The following is a 20,652-nucleotide window of genomic DNA, read 5'->3' on the forward strand; positions in this document are numbered from 1 at the left end:
ATAACATTACAGGCTCTTATCGTTAAAGCGCAACAAAATACATTTGCGTCCTTGTTTTGGATTGTGAAGGAAGCTTTGAAGTTATCTACAAACCTAGGCCTTAATTTTCAAGTTCACCCAAACTGGGCTTCATCTGCCAGCGGCCCTGGGAGAGAAGCAGTGCATGCAGGGAAACCTAAAGACTGCTTGAGCAACCTCAGATTCTGTGCGGGTATCGTATTATGGGATGGTCTTTCCATAGGGATAAATGAGCTTATAGTCCAGTGGCGGTCAATCTACAGGGATCACCTCACCTACCAAAAGGCCACACCTAATATTTCGTTAAAACTGAACTCGACTTTCTCATTCAACATTTAGTGCCGGTGACTTGTTGTTAAGGTTCCCCTATCGAGCTGGTTCCTGTAAGGACTGCGCATGCGCAATCATTGCCGACGAAAATCTCCGAACCTCGGCCGGCCTCATCAGTGAAGGAGAAAAATTACCTGTTTTAAAACAAACTATGAAAAAAAAAATATATTTATTTATGTGTGTGTGTGTGTGTGTGTGTGTGTGTGTGTGTGTGTGTGTGTGTGTATATATGTATATAATAAATATATATATACTTTTTTTTTTCAGGGGGAACTTGGGGGAACTCTGTTCCACCACCTCTGGCTCAGACCCTTTGGTGACTGCTCACCACAATCACTTGTAAACATAGAAGTCTGGTCTCTGTGTTTAAAAGTGGCAGCTCTGTATGTAATGTAATCCTGGTATTTAATGCCCCTTTAAGACCCTTCTACTGTTTTTTAAATCTGAACGGGATCGTGGTTGAGTTCCTGCACCTATTTTCTGAGAAAAAAAGCTATGTGTGTGTGTGTGTGTATGTATATGTATATATATATATATATATATATATATATATATATATATATATATATATATATATATATATATATATTAAATTGTGTGTGTGTAATGTATATGTATGGCTATATGTTGTGCGCACACTCACGCGTTTTCATGTAATGTTTTAAGTCTGTGACAAGGAAATGGTCAGAATTCATTTTTAGAAAGCCATTTGCTTGTGTTGTAAAGATTAGATAACAGGAGCAGAGTGATGCGCACCCCCCCCCCCCCCCCAGAGACCAGAGTGGACTAATCTAGTCACAAATGATTTTATTGCATTTTCTAATCCCTTATAAAAATGTATGTGTATAGATTTCTGTTTTCTTGTCTTCCCCTGACCCCAATCTGCATCAAAGTACTCTGCTTAAAAAAAAAATTGTCTGTTTATGTAACAGAGCAGAGAGATGGAGGAAATGTAAAATTTTTGTACATTCGGTGGGCAGATCATCTGTTTAACTTGAGGAAACGCGTTGGGGGGTCCATACTGCTTTTGAAGTGGCTGGTCCAGTCTTTCTCAACCAGGGTTCCTCCAGAAGTTGCTAGGGGTTCCTTTTAGTTGAAGCTAATTGACCCCCTATCTGATGAGGACTATATATTTATGTTCATCACCACTTGATGTAGCCTGTAGCAGGACACCAATGATCTTATTTGTGGACGCAAAAAGGTGGAATTCTAACCACCACTGTGTGTGTGGGGGGGGGGGGGGCATTTATCCAACTGACCACCAATCTAACGAGCATTGTTCACACTGAACCGATGATATGATTTTAGCAGGGATCCCCTAGACCTGAAAATTATTTCAGCGCTTCCTCCAGGATGAATAGGTTGGAGCTTGGGTGCCACGTTGGCCACCCATTGCCGCAGAAAGTGATGTGGGTATTTATGGCAATTCCTTAGGGCTTGCTCTTAGAACCATGTCTGACACGCAATTTTAGAGCATGAGAATGAACCGCTACTAGAAATTCTTCATGCCAAGCATGCCCAACCAGGTTTCTGCGGAACTCTAGGGTTCTTCCAAAAGTTGCTTGATTCCTTAAGCTGTGGCAACTCTACCAAGTTGGATTGAAGTGCATGGATAGTTCTGGGGTCAAAGCCACTTGGCAGAGCCAGCTACAGGGCACGATCATCTTTTTTGCTGCTTGTAAGGGTGGCATTCTGTGCCACCAATGTAAGAGGGGGTTTCTGTCCACTGGCCACCAATGTAAGGGGCGTGTTTCCCTGAGACTTAAAAATGATTTCAAGGGTTCCTGTAGGGTAAAAAGGTTCAGAAAAACTGATCTTGTATTGCCTGAGTTGCTGGTGATTTGTCGCTTGGGTTGGCGTTCTCTCCTAAAAATCGGTCTTTGAGGGCTAGTTCACACCGGGTGTGGTAGGACAGTGTTGGGAGGCTTGTTTTAGTGATTTTCCACCACAAAGTAATAAGCCGAAGAAAGGGCTGCATGCGCTATTTTTTTCAGCACAGGGCAGTTCAAAAACAATCCACCACCACGCACCGTGCTGCAGCCAATAATACTTGGCTCAATAGCACTCTAATTCCCCGAACACACAAGCGGAAATTCCGTCGGAATAACCTTGGATGTTTTTTCCGACGGAATTTCGCTCAAGCTTGGCTTGCATACGCACGGTCACACAAGTTCTCTGAACTTTTGACAGTCAAGAACGCAGTGACGTACAAGACTACGACGAGACGAGAAAATTAAGTTCTATGCTTCCGAGAAGGAGTCCGAATTGTGCAAGTTTAATTACTACAGACAATCGGATTTTCCAAAAGGAATTTTTTCTGTCGGAAAATTTGAGAACCAGCTCTCAATCTTTTGCTGGCGGAAATTCTGACAGCAAAAGGCCGATGGAGCATGCACACGGTCGAAATTCCCGTTCAAAAGCTCACATTGGACTTTTGCTGGCGGTATTTCCGCTCGTGTGTACGGGACATTAGCCACCAAGAGCTCCTGGTCACAAAGTGGTGATCTGGAATTTTTTTGGATCTCGTTTCTGTGTGACAGCCAATCAGTGATCATATCGCCAGAACTCCTATGATATGCCTCTGGCGTTGAGATTTCTTAAAGGACCAAAGGAAAGTGGTTAAGGTCGGAACTTAAAGATTGAAGGAAGCGCTGGGAGCAATTACTGCAGAAAAAAAAAATTAAACAATATCTAGCTTGTGGCGCAACATAGAAATGAGACTTTAAACCATAAATTAAAATTTTTAATTGACAATTTAGGACATCAGGTTTCTGTCATGTCGGCTCCTCCAACCTGCTGGAGGTCTGACTGTATGCAGCCTTGCTTGTGCTGCGCTTTTCCTTCCTCCATGCAGTGAGACAGGTAACAGATGTTTGACACGCTGAAGGGGAGTTATTCTCCGCTCGTAGATCTGATTTTGTTTTCAAACTAATTCAATATAGTCGACAAATGATGGAATTGTTACATGAGCGCTGGCTGAGCTGAGAGGACATACGGGAAAGGCCGTGGTTCTCCAGTGGCGGCCCTGGCGTGCTGCCGTAGCTTAGTATGAAGTTAACCATTGGTGTGCCGTGCTCTACGGTTGTATTTCTTGTGTCTCCAAATTTGAACAAAGGTGAAAGATCTATTGGAATCGCGTGAAGAGCAAGGTCATGGCTAGGTAGGGATGGTGGCCATTTTGTGGCCTGTCCATTTTCCAAGGCATGTTTTACCAGAAGGGCTCAAACATTGGCTACAATAAAATGATAAACGTTCCTGTTGCAGATGGCAACCACTTGTCTCTCGAGGAGATTTTACCTCACCTCCGGATTCTTTGATCGGAAGAGAAATTAATAAATGGTTGTCATTGGGTCAAGAAACCATAAACGCCGATAGTAACCCGAGAGAGGGTCTAACCTTTTCCCGTTCTACTGAAAAAGTGTCTTGACTGCTGAGGCGCAATACGCCCAGGTACCCCTTACTACAAACTTATGTACATAAACCTTCCCCCTTGCCCCTTCATCCAATAAATAAACACTCTTACAACCATTAAGTTGGAAAGGGCAAGGCCACAGCTTTATTAAAGCAACATAACAATTTTAACAATTTATAACCCGTGCCAGTCACAGTTGTACTGTGAGCACCATTCCAGAAGGGAGGGGCCTGTCCTTACCATAAGTGCTGGACAGGCCGCCTACTTCCGGTGTCCATAAAGGGGCATGGCCCACTACGGCCATTTTCTGCTGGCAAGGTCAAGAAAAACCGCAGCAAGCTGTGACGTACCATAACCAAAAAAGGGACGGGAGGGTGGGCAGCTCTTCCCAGCGGGCTTCCAAAAGACCCAGAATTCCCTGGGGGGATCCCTTTTATCTGAACTCAGGCCCGACCCCACCCCCCAAGTAGCCAATCCTGCCATGACCACCGCCTTGTCCAGTACCTGGCCATGCCCCCATCAGTCAAGGCTCTCTTTCCCTAGGGGGCTCAAGAGGCCTTCATGTTGCAGTGTGTCCCCCACACTTGACCGATTTCCCACCATTTCCTTTTCTAACAGAAACTGAGGGGAAAGCTACCCAATGGCGACCCAGAATAGAAAACAAAACCTGACAGGTTCTGTCCAAAAGCAAATGCAAATAATTAGGACGGTTCCATAGTTAGGAATTGGGATAGGCAGGGACTGTTCCGGAATGGAGTAGCCCTCAATGCAAGCTAGAGGGCTGTGGGGGCTTAATCTTCCTGGCACAGTGCAGGGCCGACAACGCAAGAACTTGCAGTCATTTCAGTGGTGGCCAGAAACAGTTGACGGTCCTCTGCTGGAAGTATGATACCATTTGGAAGCTGCCAGGATCAACTGGTAATTTACAAAGCGATCTAAATGGAGGTAAAACATGGCCACCATATCGAAGGTAGTGTATTTTGTGGCTGGCGAAACAAAATTTACATTTTTCTTTTGTTTTTTGTTTTTGACTCATTAGTGGAAATTCTGTTTTTTTTTTTTGTACATTCAGCTGACATGCAAACCCGCTTACCAGTCATTTAGAAAGGGGTGTGTGCGCACGCGTTTTCCCCCAAATAAATACAATTGTTCATGAACTCCAGAAATCCACACAAAGCTAATTAGCAGCAGGCCGCCTGACTGGTAACGCGCTCTTCCTCCAGCTAGTTAATAAGCTCAGCCTGTTTGGATTGTGCTCCCCATGACTTGTCAGTGGGGAAGGGCCATTCAGGGTTCCCGGGTTGGGATTAATCTCCTCCTGCCAGGCCATCATTAGTGGAGGCTGAAGGATTTGCTGAAAGCCGTGAGCTGCTCCTTCTCCCTCACTCCTGGCGCTAATTATCATTTATTAACTTTATGTTGTCACTCAGCGGGCTCCCCCCAGGGAAATTAACTATGGAAGGAATCTGTGGAGGGGGGGGGGGGACCATCGGGCAGGCAGTACAGATTGGGGGGGAAAGGGGATTGAGTCGGACTGAAGACTCTTCTTGTGTTATGTGTTGTAGCAAGCAGGGTCGTCTTTGGTGGGTTTCTTCTCCGGTTTGTTGGCGGTGTGGAATTTGGGGGTGGCAGAAGTGGTTTTGTACCTTTTTTTTTTTTTTTTTTTTTTTTTAAACCGTACAACGTTTTGAACGCTGAGGTTTTCTTGTTTTGGAGCTCCAATTCTTTCACCATTGTAGGTGCTCCAAATGTTTGGCTTGGCGTTCTCAAACTTTCCCGATCTTCTTGTCTCTTCCACAAAATTTGGTAACCGAATTTGGTAACTTTTCCACCACTACTGTCCCACGCTGATAAGAACCCTTACGTTCGACGCTTTAGGAGATCCTACCTGTACTGTTGGTGGCACAGCTGCCGGCTTATGGATCGAATTATTTATTGTATAATCCACAAGTATGCAAATGATTGATTTGTATATTGTGTCTCCAGCTTGCAGACTGTGTTGACATATTAAATTGCATAATTCAGCCGTTAGAAGGGCTTTTGTGTCTGCGTTTGTAGGAGACATTAAATAAAAGGCGGGATGGATTTTCCTTTAAAGTGACTCTAAATTATATCCTAATAATCCATAAATATTCATTACTTAATGGCCCTGTAACCACTTCCAGTCCGGGCCTTTTCCGGCACTTTTTGTTTACATGTAACAATCAATCAGGATTTTTTACTAGAAAATTACTTAACATTATAGATTTTTTTTTATAGAAGAAATTGGTGGGTATTGCAATTTATGTCCCATAGTATTTTCGCTTTAATGCAGAAAACACATATGTAACCAATTTGTTGTAACGTATAAAAGATGACGTTACGCCAAGCAAATAGATACCAAACACGTCACGTTTTTTAATTGTGCATACCCATGCAAGGGCGACAAACTACGTAAATGTTACTATCCATAGGCGATGCTTTAAAAGCCTTTTACAGGCTACCAGAATTGCTGCCCATGATCTGATGTTGGCGGTGATACCTCAGATGGTGTGGGACGATCGCTGTTTGCGCGCGTAAGGGACCGCCGTGCAAAGTCTTTTTTTTGGGTGAGCACAGGGGCACTTTACTTTTTTTTAATTTTAATTCATTTATTTTGTTATTTTTTACACTATTAAATGTATATTTTTTTTTTTAGCACTTTCTTTGCGGTCACGGGACATGTAAACTAGAGGTTCACCGAATGTAAATTTTGGTACCTAAAATGCAGGACGCACTTGACCAAAAACGACAGTAATAAATAAATATATATAAAAAAAAAAAAAAAATCCTATCTATCTATCTATCTATCTATCTATCTATCTATCTATCTATCTATCTATCTATCTATCTATCTATCTATCTATCTATCTATCTATCTATCTATCTATCTATCTATCTATCTATCTATCTATCTATCTATCTATCTATCTATCTAAAATTTGTACTCCATTCAACTTTTAATTGCTATCATGAATCAAGGTGAATTTATTATCTGCGCCTTTAGCTCAAGAAAAATATCTTCTTTTTAAGTCCTGGTTCGCGCCAATGCATTTTTTTGTGTGCGTTTTTCAGTTTTGCAGAAACGCACAACAGTCCGTTTTAACATTGTTTGCTATGGATCACGTTCACATGTGTGCATTTTATGGGAAGGACCAGGGATTTTTTTTCTGGTTTTTGGTTTCATAGACTTCAATAGATCAAAAATGTGTATTAAACACAAAATGCACCTGCAATATGCAAACTGCAACCTGCATAGGTGTGAACCAGGCCTTAAAGAGGAAGTAAACCCTCCTCAAAAAAAAAAAGTGCCCTGCAAGACAAAGGCATAATGAGCTAGAATGCATAGCCTACTAGCTCATTATGTAGGACTTACCCCTGATCGAAGCCCCCGCAGCGGTCCACGTCACCCCCTCCGGCCACCAACATGTCACCCTGGAGTTACTTCTGCGTATCACGGCTCCGGCGCTGTGATTGGCCGGAGCCGCGATGTCACTCCTGCGAATGCGGGCGGGAACCGCCGGTAACAGCACAAAGACTGGAGCAATGGCACATGGGTGCCATTGCTTCAGTTTGCCCCCAGTGCGCGTGTGCCAATGACTTCGGCACATACAGACACAGGGGGATATCTCCTAAACCGTGCAGGTTTAGGAAATATCCTGGGTAGCTACAGGTAAGCCTTAAAACGGAGGTTCGGACGTTTTTTTTTTTAAAGTCAGCAGCTACAAATACGCCAGCTGCTGACTTTTAAAAAAAGGACACTTACCTGTCAGCGCGCCCGCGATGTCGGCAGCTGAGGCTGAGCAATCGCTCGGTCCTCGGCTGCTTCCGCCGCCATCCTCGGTGAGGGAATCGGGAAGTGAAGTCTGATGACTTCACTGCCCGATTCCCTACTGCGCATGCGCGAGGATCGCGGTGCCCCGTCACTGGTCCCCGCTCTCTCCTGGGAACAGTGTTTGTCAGAAGACGGGGGGGGGGGGGGGGGCTGTGTGACATCACAGGCTGGATTTCCCACAGGGATCAGACCCGGACAGGTATCTGCACCCCCCTGAAAGGTGCCAAATGTTTCACCGGAGGGGGGAGGGATCCAAAAAGCGGAGTTTCAATTCTTGACATGTAAAACCTCTCTCATATGCATCCCATCTCTGGATTTAGCTGCTTGGAGTTCAGCTTTAAATGTTGCAGTAGCAGTGAGCCGGATAACAACTGACCGGCACACTGATCCCTCCCATCTCATTGCCACAGAGCCCCCCCCCCCCCTCCCTAAATCCTCCACTGTAAAGAAACGCTATGAATGTTTAGCTAGAGAATTTCCTAACGAGGCGGTTTGATGTTAATGAGCTAATTGTCAGTGTAATTATTTATTGACGCCACTTGCTGCTGTGGAGGTTTTTTTTCGCTGGTGTGCAGCTGTATTTGTCGTTTCCCAGCGAGTTTGTTGAGACAAAGCGGGAGAGTAGTAAACAGCAGCAGTGTTTTCATCCCTCTTACATATGCAGGAGGCGCCGAGAGAAGGAATCCGAAGACGCAAATCGAGCTGCTCAGTTCAGCGCGCGGCCAAGATACAATTTCACGCCGGCTTTTTTTTTTTTTTATAGAGATGAGTGGCGTTTAAAGTGCAAGTGCCCCTTTCACCATTTCTGCCCGCTTCATGTTTGATGTTCCTTTTTTTCCCCTCCTAGGTACATTTAATTACCTTTCTCCCAAGTGAGCCTTCCCTATGCTGTCACCTTTCTGCCCTCACACGCTTTTATAAAATTCTGCTGATTGACGCAGGTGACCTGTGCTGACGGGAAGGCCAGTGTATGGAGCAACATGGTGGCAACCTGATTGTCACCGCTTCTCGAGCGCCGTGAGGCTCGGGATAAAAGCTTCACAAGTCTGGAAGTTTTAAGGCCCTTTTGCATGCATTGCTTTGAAGGCAGCCCAATAAATGAGATGCGAATTAATACAGGCACTTGTATAGCGCCAAGAATTTTATGCAGTGCTTTATGCGTATGTATTGTATATCCACTTGAATGAATGAATGACTTGTATAGCGCAACGCATGCAAACTGAATCGCCTCTGGGCGCATTTTCCAGCCACTTGCCGACTAGGCCTTTCCTGGAGCTTAAGTTTAACTTAATATTTTTTGCTAGATAATTACTTGGAACATCCAACCCCCCCCCCCCCCCAAAAACGCATGGACCCTAGAGAATAAAATGGCGATCGTTGCAATATTTTATGTCGCACTGTATTTGCACAGCAGTCTTTCAAACGCAATTTTTTTTTGGAAAGAAATAGCCCAATTTGTATAGCGTGGAAGCTGATGTTGCGCCGAGTAAATGGATACCCAACACGTCATGCCTTTAAAATTGCGCACGCTCGTAGATTGGCGACAAACTGGGGTCTCCATAGGCGACGCATTAAAAATGTTTTTCAGGTTACCTGTTTAGAGTTGCAGAGGAGGTCTAGTGCTAGAATTTTTGCTCTCATTCTTACAATCGCAGTGATACCTCACATGTGGTTTGAACACTGTTTACATATGTGGGTGCGACTTCTTTTTTTTCTTTACACTGTCCCTTTCATTTTTTTGATTACTTTTATTCCTATTACAAGTAATGTAAACATCCCTTGTAATAGAAATGAGCAGGACAAGTTCTTTTCATTGAGAGATCTGGGGTCAAAAAGACCTCGAATCTCATTTACCCTTAAAAGCAAAACAAAAACAAAAAATCTCTAAGCCCTAGAGCAGTGATGGCGAACCTTGGCACCCCAGATGTTTTGGAACTACATTTCCCACGATGCTCATCTACACTACAGAGTGCATGAGCATCATTGGAAATGTAGTTCCAAAACATCTGGGGTGCCAAGGTTCGCCATCACTGCCCTAGAGGCAGAAGTGACGTCAGAAGTTGCTCCTGTCCTCCAAGGGCGTAGAGCTGAGTGCGGGGCTAGCTTTCCCTCACTTGACTTCCTCTCTAGCCATCGGCCATATGGGATTGGTTCTGGGATTACCGATGGCTTGGCTCGGAAAGGACCAGAAAGTGGCGGAGGAGGCTGGGGATGGGGCGACAACCTATTTCCCTGCCTCTAAAAGTGATCTTGCAGCGAATTTGCCCACAAAACAAAATGATACTGGGGTACACTGGTATTTAAAGTGGTTGTAAACCCTCTGATTATACGTTCACCTACTGGTAAGCCTACATTAAGGCTTACCTGTAGGTGCTTGCAATATCTCTTGACCTACATGGTTAAAGCGGGGGTTCACCCTAAAAAAAAAAAAAAAAAATTGTCTACCATGCCATCCAGCATACTAGCATCAGCTACAGTATGCCTTTATTTTTTATTTTTTCTGCTGTACTCACAGTTTAATCCATTAGTTTCGTTTCAGACTCCAGCGGGGAGTAGGCGTTCCTATGAAAAGGGGAACATGATTGACGGCCGGCTATGGCGCGTCACGCTTCCCGAAAATAGCCCAAATAGGACTTGGCTCTTCACGGCGCCTGCGCAGTCAGCTCCTAGTCTGTGCGCAGGTGCCGTATAGCGCCGTGAAGAGCCGAGTCCTACTCCGGCTATTTTCGGCTATTTTCGGGAAGTGTGACGCGCAAATGGCCAGCCGTCAATTATGTTCCCCTCTTCATAGCAATGTCTACTCCCCGCGGGGAATACGAAACGAAACTAATGGATTAAACTGTGAGTACGGCGCAAAAAAAAACATAGTAGCTGACACTAGTATGCTGGATGGCATGGTAGAAAGTTTTTTTTTAGGGTGAACTTCCGCTTTAAGGAGATATTTGCAAAAAATCGGGCACCGATGTCTACGGCGCACTGAGCGCGCTGGGTCTTGAATGGAAGTATGCCGGAAAGTGCTTAGAAAGGAACCTATTCAGAAATTTGTGATTGGGCCCTCAAAGTAGATCTGCACTGAGATGAATGTAGAGGATGCCATGCTGATCTACTCTTGGAAGATCCAGTTGCTTAACTGCTGTTGACTTCAATACTTGGAATTATTGATCTGAAACAAGCATTCAGCAAGTAAAGGCTCTTGATCTGCATGCCTTTTCCATCTCCGTAATGAACATTGATGCTATTGGATTAATAACCTTAAAGCCAGGCCAAGCAAGTTGGCATTTTCTGCTGTGCCGCTCGTCATTGGCTGCCCCTGTACTTGCTCAGTGCAGATTTTCTTTAATCTTTTGGTATTTGAGATGTGATCTTGGAATGGAGTTCATTCATCCATGTTGTTTTGCCCTTTTGATAAATGATGTCACGTCCCCTCATGTACTCTGTTATGCTAGAGTAGACTTGTGCATGAAAATGGTCTGGCATCCGCGATGGTTGGCGGAGCAGCGAGGGTTTGTATTTTTCCCATTGTGTAAGCCATGCGATTTCTTCAAACTGTATATTTTTTTAGGTCACTCTTTGAACTTTCGTGTTAACCCTTTGCCGCCAGCCAATCACTTGGCTCCCATTCAGCATTGTGCCATTCCTTAAAACACACCCCCCCCTTTTTTTGAAGTTCCAGTCGCGGTCCGGCGGGGCCTGTGGTTGTTGTGGAAAATCTATCATCCCTTGGTGGCGGTGATATGAAGTGATTTCACGGATCACCGAACCTCCCAACTCCCGACTCCATTCCTGCCATTCCCTTTTAACGCTGACTGGATGAGCTTGTGTCGCTGTGAGGGTCTGCCGGAGCGGGAACACTGCAGAATATTAACTCCTGTGTCTTCCAGACTGGTGGAATGTGGAGAAGGCGGCAAGGTGTGTGCAATTTGTGAAGGGCTACATAAGATGCTAACATGAGCGTGGGCCGAAACATCCAAATATACTTTGTTGAAGTTAAGATCGCTCACTTTAACACTGATCCTTTTTATTTTTTGATTACATTTTATTCCTATTACAAGAATTGTAAACATCCCTTGTAATAGAAATAAGCATGACAGGTCTTCTTTTATATCAAAAGACCTCTGATCTCATTTACCCTTAAAAGCAAAACAAAGCACAAAAAAAAAAATCATCTCTATAAGCCCTAGAGGCAGAAGAGACGTCAGACGTCGCTCCAGTCCTCCAAGGGCGTAGAGCGGAGTGGGGGGGGCTAGCTTACCCTCGCTCGACTTCCTGCCTAGCCATCGGCCACATCGGCTAAGTTCTGGGCTTACCGATGGCTCCAGTAAGCTTGGAAAGGACCAGAAAGTGGCGGGGTGGGGCACCTCCTTCTGCTGCCTCCTAAAAGTGATCTCGCCACGAATCTGCTGCCAGGACTACTTTTAATCTGCGCCAATTCGCCCACAGAACAAAATGTATTTAAGTTTAAATAACTATTTTTTTTTTTAAAGAGGATGTCCGCTGAAAAAAAATATATTTAAAAGTCAGCAGCTACAAATACTGCAGCTGCTGACTTTTAATATCAGCACACTTACCTGTCCTGGAGTCCAGCGCCGTCCGCAGCAGAGGACGAGCGATCGCTCGTCACTCAGCTCCCCTCCGCCATCCTCGGTGAGGGAACCAGGAAGTGAAGCGCTCCGGCTTCCCTGCCCCGTTCCCTACTGAGCATGTGCGAGTTGCACTGCGCCTGCTGATTGGCTTCCGCTGTGCTCAAGATCACCTAAATACACTGCACTCAAATGTGATTGGAGGCTGAAGCAGAATGGTGCTGCTTCAAGGCCAGCATTTTGTCGGGAAGTGCAATTCCAGACATCAAACGTGGGAAGGCCAAAAGTAATTTAGATTTGTCCAGACCTGTAGTATAGCATGTTATCATGTCATGTGGTTTACTTTTAAATGGATAAGGTGTAAAAGAAGAACCTGGTTGCTATGAGGATGGAGAAGAGCTCCATTGGATACCTCATGCTGTAAATCGCCATGGTGGTTAGTTCTTTAAAATGGCCGCCGTATTGTAGGGTACAGAATCTTCTTCTTCTGTCATCCCTCATATGGCGTTGGTGATCAGCCGTCATAGACCGATGTTTATATCTAGAATGTTCCATGCTTTGACTTGTTTTGTCTCTCATGCAGAAGACATCCTAGCTGCATTCCTTAGATCTCGCTCGGGTCATTCCAGTGAGGTAACGCTGATTTATGACGCTCGGCCTGGAGACGGTATTCCCACTTCACTTGCTTGTGTCCTAATATTAATACAGTCAGCAGAGCTCTTAATGGTGAGATGGATCTAGGGCACCGTGCCAGGCAGGCGGCAGCATGCCATTCCCGCCTTCCTGTCTGTAATGCAAAGTGAGGACATCATAAAAATCGCACCAGTTTAATGTATCACATAAAGGCAGCCATTTTGTATGCTAAGTGCACGTTTAGATGAGGCCTACTATTTCTCTTGGAGACTTTGGTCTCTGAGGCGCTTGGTAAAGCCTACTATCAGCCAATAAAGTGTAAACATATATGTATATGCTTATTTGTAGGGTAGAACAATTGGCTTTCATGGACGGTTCCTCCATTTTCCAAAGTAGCATTAAACCCTAACTGCAAAATCAGTTTTTCTTTTAGGTTTACCATTTAAAGTTTTTAATTTTTACAGCAGGAATCTCCAAACTGCGGCCTGCGGGGCCACGTCTGTCCTGCTACAAGATTTTAACTGGCCCACCGCTAGGGTTAGTGGCATGTCCTAATGTGAACAGATGAGGATGAAGGTCAGCAGAGGCTGCCTATTTTCTTCGGTCCAACCACCCCATATAACAGGGGAGCCTCATGTAAGAGGGGACTCTGTGAGGGACTTTGATGGGACCCCCAATGTAAGGGGGGGGGGCTCTGGGTACCCTGATGTAAGGTGGACTTTGATGGTAACCCTGCTGTAAGGGGGGGAGGGCACTCTGGGAACCCTGCTGTAAGGGGGGGGCACTCTGGGAACCCTGCTGTAAGGGGGGGGGGTCTGGGAACCATGCTGTAAGGGGGGGGCCTCTGGGAACCCTGCTTTTAGGGGGGGCCTCTGGGAATCCTGTTGTAAGGGGGGGGGACCTTTATGGGAACCCTGCTGTAAGGGGGGGGGGGACCTTTATGGGAATCCTGTTGTAAGGGGTGGGACCTTTATGGGAATCCTGTTGTAAGGGGGGGGACCTTTATGGGAACCCTGCTGTAAGGGGGGGGACCTTTATGGGAACCCTGCTGTAAGGGGGGGACCTTTATGGGAACCCTGCTGTAAGGGGGGGACCTTTATGGGAACCCTGCTGTAAGGGGGGGACCTTTATGGGAACCATGCTGTAAGGGGGGACCTTTATGGGAACCCTGCTGTAAGGGGGGGACCTTTATGGGAACCCTGCTGTAAGGGGGGGGACCTTTATGGGAACCCTGCTGTAAGGGGGGGGACCTTTATGGGAACCCTGCTGTAAGGGGGGGGGGACCTTTATGGGAACCCTGCTATAAGGGGGGGGGGGACCTTTATGGGAACCCTGCTGTAAGGGGGGGGGACCTTTATGGGAACCCTGCTGTAAGGGGGGGGGACCTTTATGGGAACCCTGCTGTAAGGGGGGGGGCCTCTGGGAATCCTGCTGTAAGGGGGGGGCCTTTATGGAACCCTGCTGTAAGGGGGGGGGTGCCTTTATGGGAACCCTGCTGTAAGGGGGGGGGGGCCTTTATGGGAACCAAATGTGTTTTAGGCTTTAACCATATTTTGCTCACTCAACCAGGGCTAGGCTCTGTTCTGGCATTTTGTAATATGGCATTGCTTTCCTTGTTGGCAGCAAACATTGCATTCCTCCCTTTGGCCGGAGTACATCATTATAAACGCTTTTATTGTGTTCACAGCCTGGATCCACAAATATGCATTATAACCTTTCCGCTTGCAAGAGATATGATAATACTAAATATTTTTATTTAGCTGCTCTTTCGCAAGCGGACTGACTCACCCCCCCCCCCCTCCCCAAATTTCGACATCTCTAGCGGAGACCGCACCTGCCGGTTAGGCCTCTGTATCAACCGACACAATGTCTGGGAAGGATGGGGCCCGAGCAGTGGCAGCCATGATAAATATTAGCCAAGCCCGCTGGCATAGCAGCTGGGGAGAGCTGGAACGGCTCCTCCAGCGGAATTAAAGGACAATGAAGCCAGCTAGATTTAACCCTTATGGGTCTGTATGTTGGGAAGCAGAGTAAATGGGCAAGTGCAATATCCCGTCGTAATCAGTCGGCGATCCTTATTCAATAATCTGAAGCCGCTAAACTGGAATCTGGTTGGTATGGTTTTATTTTTATTTTTTTTCTCTGTACATTTCCTCTGCTCTGTGCGCTGCTCTATTAAAGGGAACCTTTTTTAAAATGTCTGGATTCATTTTCCTGCCCTCAGGTGTCCATATTGCCACGTCCACCACCACCCACCTCCAGGGACACCAGGGCAGCCTGTAAATTTAGTTGAGTCTGCAAGGTAAAGGCTTAAGAGGGCAATCTTCTGGTTCTCTTACAACGGTTTACAGTAGAATTATGGGATAACATTAAAGGGGTTGTAAAGATTTGTTTTTTATTTTCTAAATAGGTTCCCTTAAGCTCGTGCATTGTTGGTTTACTTACCTTTTTCCTTCCATTTCCCTTCTAAGGCCCCTTTCAGACGTACGGACGGACGAACGGTCCGTTTATTACAAGTTCTTTTACGGACTTGTAATGGTTCCCTATGGGATTGCAGACGTTAGCGGATGATGCATCCGCTAACGTCCGCAACCATCCGCGTCTGCAAAGATCCGCTTTTGCGGACGGAAGAAAACCCTATTTTTCTTCCGTCCGGCGGAACAGTTCGGGTGAATACGGACACACGGTCCGTATTCATCCGATTCCCCATAGGGGAGAGCGGAGGAGAGACAGGGCGGTTCCTGCACTGTGTGCAGGGACCGCCCTGTCCGCCGACAGCTCAGCGGGGATCCCCGCTGAGCCGACGGACACACACGGATCGGATCAATTACGGATCCGCTCCGTGTGAAAGAGGCCTAAATGTTTTTTTTCTTTGTTTTCTTTGTCTGAATTTCTCACTTCCTGTTCCTCCTCAGTAAGGTGTTCAGTAAGCTGTTCTAAATGACTTTCCACCGCTCAGATGATGGTGGAAAGCTTACTGAGGAGAAACGGGAAGTAAGAAATTCAACTAAAAAAACGATCGGTTAAACCGATGAGAATGGTCGTGTGTCGGTTATTTATCCATAGGTTAAAAAAAAGCATTCTTGTCTTAAATTTAACCGATGAATACCTAACCGATAGGGGGGGGGGGGGGGGGGTTGTGTGTGTGTGTGTTTGTGTCAGATTAGCGAAGCTTCCATTTTTGAGGGGAACTCGCTTTGTCGATCCACATAAATATTGAAAGTGGTCAGGCCTTTGCTGAACCAGACACATTTTCATCTCTCTGACTGGGTTTAGCTGTCGGGTATATGTTGTGCGCTGTTATTTGGATGTATTCTCTCCTGGTCATACCAAACCGGTCCGGCTGTAAAGACCCTCCCCATACAGGCATGAGGCTCGCCTGTCTCCTTGAGCTCAGGGCTGACGACTGACCCTTCACCCAGGTTACTCACGGTGAAAAAATCAATCTGTTAAAAAAAAAAAAATTTTTTTCTTTCTTTTAGTCTCAAACAGCATTTTAAAACGGTTTGAATATCTGTTATCAGCACAGAGCTCAGAAAGGTAATAGGATGGCCCAAAGAAAAAAGGAGTCCATGGTGAAGGAAGCTGGGAGCGAGCTGTTGGATGGCCTTATAGGTTCAGGTTGATTCTCCTTCTCTGATAGGGAGGGAAACTTAGTAAATTGGGAAATTCCAATTATCCTTGACCTATAAATTTGCATATTGATGACAATTCGATAGCCAAAGTCAGATAATCGTAGACGTCCAATGGTGACTAGTTGCTTTTAAAGTGAACTTGCACTTACCGGTAGCAAGAAGTCACTGATTTTCCTAGTGATGGAGGGAAGGAGCAACTGCCTTGATAAAGGGCTTCCACGGTTTCTTCCCATGGGCGCCCGGCAAGCTCCTCTTTGCCCCCATGTGCCAACACTTGAGCCTAATGATTGACTGTATGGACGTCAAATGTTGCATTACAGAGTTGTGGAGTGTTGCATTTTCCTCCCATTACCCTGATGTAGGCAGCCTAGACCTGACTTTCATCTGACAGTTAGTTCATTCTGTAGGAATGGGTTGGTGTGCCTTCTTTTTTATTTTTTTATCCAAAAGGTTATTCAAAAAATTGGATTTTTTTTTAATGATGCCAATTGTATGCAAATATTATACTACGGTTGTAGGAGACATTATGGAAGTCTCAATTAGTTTACTTGACACACAATTTTTGCTCCAGTTTCTTATTATGCCTTCAACTGCATAAATGAGGCCCTTCAGGACAGCTGAACAGCATAGAACCATGTTTTTTTTTTTTTGTAAATGGCGTTTGAACAGTTGAAACTGTGTACGAGGATAAGTATACGTCTTGGGTTTTGCTGACACTCTTCTGCTGCCTTGACATGACAGCAAGAGCAGCGCTTTATTTTTGAAGACGACATGAATATTCACCCGTGCAAAGAAAACGAAGAAAAGAAAATGGTTTTCTCTTGCGTCAGTGAGACCTCACGTCTTCTGTGTCAACCTAACCTACTCCGAGTGAGCCAGGGGCCCGGCTTTCTTTTCTGAAAGCCTTGAAATAGTTTTCCCTTTTGTCTCTTAACCTTGCCACCTGCCGCGTTCACACTCCCAACTGACACTCCCGGAGAACACACCCCGCATCTGCAACGCCTCGCTGCATCCTTTCCTTAAAGCCTTTAAGCAAGGATATATTGTTTTTAAAAGTACAGGTTATTATTTTACAAATAATTAGTGCTTGAAATATTTTCCCTATTATTTTTACCGGGGAGCATTGTATAGAACGTTCCCTAAGGAGCCTATGTTTTTTTATAAGGTCAACTATGTTGCTTCAGGCGGGTTTTCATTTCTAGTTTCTGAACTGCTTGTCTTGTGAAAAAGCACATATATATATATATAATTTTTTTTTTTATTGAATCCTTGTTTAGAAGGGCGTGAAATGGTAGCAAAATGCTGTTGGGTACAAGAATTCGTATATACAACTTGAGATTCAAAATCTTTTCATTAAACATGCCTGTTCACACCTGGCTTTGCTCAATTAAATCCATCTGGGGCATTTCCCAATTGTAGGCTGTATAAAAGATACCATAGAGCACAGGTGCAGGTTATTTTCATGGTCTGGACTAATAGGGGGAGGTAACTCTCAGGGACGGCCCTTAGGTCAGCGGTGGTCAACCCTTCTTGATGTGGGCCCTCAACATCCTGTCGGAGACAGCAGACATAAAACAGGATATAGTCAGAGTCTATGGCTATGATACAAGGGAAGGTCAGAGACTGCCGACATGATCTAGGGCAGTGAAGGCGAACCTTGGCACCCCAGATGTTTTGGAACTACATTTCCCACGATGCTCTAGTACACCGCAAAGTGCATGAGCATCATGGGAAATGTAGTTCCAAAACATCTGGGGTGCCAACTGCCATCACTGATCTAGGAGATGGTCGGAGACTGCCGACATGATCTAGGAGATGGTCGGAGACTGCCGACATGATCTAGGAGATGGTCGGAGACTGCCGACATGATCTAGGAGATGGTCGGAGACTGCCGACATGATCTAGGAGATGGTCGGAGACTGCCGACATGATCTAGGACAGTGATGGCGAACCTTGGCACCCCAGATGTTTTGGAACTACATTTCCCATGATGCTCAGCTACACTGCAGCATTGGTGAGCATCATGGGAAATGTAGTTCCAAAACATCTGGGGTGCCAAGGTTCGCCATCACTGATCTAGGAGATGGTCGGAGACTGCCGACATGATCTAGGAGATGGTCGGAGACTGCCGACATGATCTAGGAGATGGTCGGAGACTGCCGACATGATCTAGGAGATGGTCGGAGACTGCCGACATGTGGGAAGTCTCTTGCCATCACCTGTATCGTTTCGCCAGTCTCTTGCCATCACCTGTATCGTTTCGCCAGTCTCTTGCCATCACCTGTATCGTTTCGCCAGTCTCTTGCCATCACCTGTATCGTTTCGCCAGTCTCTTGCCATCACCTGTATCGTTTCGCCAGTCTCTTGCCATCACCTGTATCGTTTCGCCAGTCTCTTGCCATCACCTGTATCGTTTCGCCAGTCTCTTGCCATCACCTGTATCGTTTCGCCAGTCTGGGTATATAGGAAGAATGCTCTTTACATTGGTGGCCAGTGGGAAGGATGCTCCTTACACATGGCGTAAAATGTTATTTGTGTCAGTGGATACTTGTATGAGAGGCAGAAATTGTTCATTTCTTTAGGAGCCCCTAGTGCCCTGTGGAGGAACCCTCGCTTAGAAAAGCTGTGTTGGAGGGTTCTTGACACCGGTGCAACCATTACTGGCTTCAATATTCAGGTTCAATTCTTTGTCGCCACTTGTAAAAAAAAAAAAAAAGTGTCTGAAACAACTGCTACCTGAGTTTTCTATAGCAACTGCGTTCATTGCTTAATATTTACTCATTATTTTTCCAGCTCACTTTAAACAATGATGGAATTGAGTTGCTATGGGGCAGACTAGGCAGTTTTCTACATCTTATATTTTTATCATTGTGCCCCTTGGCCCTTGTATGCCATAGGGGATTAAGCGGGCAGCAATCTGAGTGGTCATAGGCCACACTGTATCTAGGCAACAGCTCAAAATTTTAAAACAAACTAATATCTGTTTTTTAATTTTCTTCATTTTCCTTTTTGTCTTTCAGCCCCTGCAGATTGACGATAACTTCTGCGGTCAGGACTTTAATCAGCCTTTAGGAGGTACTGTCACCATTGAAGGAACCCCGCTTTTCGTCGATAAGGAGGATGGTATGACGTCAGTAGCCGCCTATGACTATCGTGGACACACGGTCGTGTTTGCTGGCACCCGCAGTGGCAGGATAAAAAAGGTACGGTCATAAGGAACGACTTTGTTGTTTTTGAGAGACTTCTGCGGCAATAGGTGGCTTGTTGTTGTGGCCCGTGCATGGTGGCTATTGACAAAGGACTCTGCTTGCAGCTGAACAGATTTGGTCCCATGAAAATCCAGAATTTGCATCTTTGTAGCAGTTCGACCTTATGCAAAGTGGTCCTTTGTGCTGATGTTTGAGGTTATTTCAAGCAGCTGAGGCTTGTCACAGTGTCTAGCTGCAGCCATTTTGTTGGTGATGTTCAGGACATTTTTTATATTTCCTTGCAAGGTGTACAGGTCCCCTTTCTATAATATGATAGATGTAAAGGCATCTGTGGCGGTTTTGACTTTGATGGACTTTGGTATTTTGCCTATTTTAAATGCAGCCTTCCTTTTGCTTTGTGCAGGCTCTGTAAATCTGAAATGTATTATTTGTATGTGCCGCCCACAATAAAATATATCCCTCAACTTTTTTGCCATATAAGTGGAACTTATGGCCAACCCTTTATGAGAAAAGTATTGAAAAATTCCTTCAACTCCCCAGGATATTGCCTTTTATATTTTTGGTTTAATGAGCTTCTGAAACTGGTGTAACTCATCTAACTACTGTCTCTTCCTGCTGGTAACTAGCTTTCCACTGGCTAAAACAAAAGCCGGAAAATGCCTGGCAATCACGTGATTTGCTAATGCTCATGTGCGTATCCAAGCTTGGGAAAGATCCACTTATTCCATCTGTCCTCCCTTTCCTAAACAATGAATAAAAGTGTAAAAAGGTAACTATGTAGCTCAAATTCGAGAGTAGACTCTACAGCACATATGTCAAACAAGGCCCATGCGAGGACCTTTTCATGTGGTCCTCACACTTAGTTTTACAGCTGAAATGTGGCAAAACTCCATTGTAGTTGCACACTGTGCTTAGTTCTCTCTTAAACCTGGAGCTCTGTACACAGCCCGCCCCTGAGCTCTGTACACAGCCCGCCCCTGAG

At 45.3% G+C, this 20,652-nt stretch overlaps 1 protein-coding gene across 3 annotated transcripts in view; it reads left to right on the forward strand.

Moving 5' to 3' along the window:
• Positions 1-20,652, forward strand: part of PLXNA1 (plexin A1) — a 460,603-nt gene that overhangs the window by 63,096 nt on the left and 376,855 nt on the right. For all 3 annotated transcript variants that reach the window (XM_040358985.1, XM_040358987.1, XM_040358986.1), the window contains exon 3: positions 19,482-19,664. In XM_040358985.1, coding sequence (XP_040214919.1) covers positions 19,482-19,664 — 183 coding nt within the window. The remainder of the gene's footprint in view (positions 1-19,481; positions 19,665-20,652) is intronic.

This window comes from Rana temporaria, chromosome 7 (genome assembly GCF_905171775.1).
Source record: "Rana temporaria chromosome 7, aRanTem1.1, whole genome shotgun sequence".
NCBI classification, from domain to species: domain Eukaryota; kingdom Metazoa; phylum Chordata; class Amphibia; order Anura; family Ranidae; genus Rana; species Rana temporaria.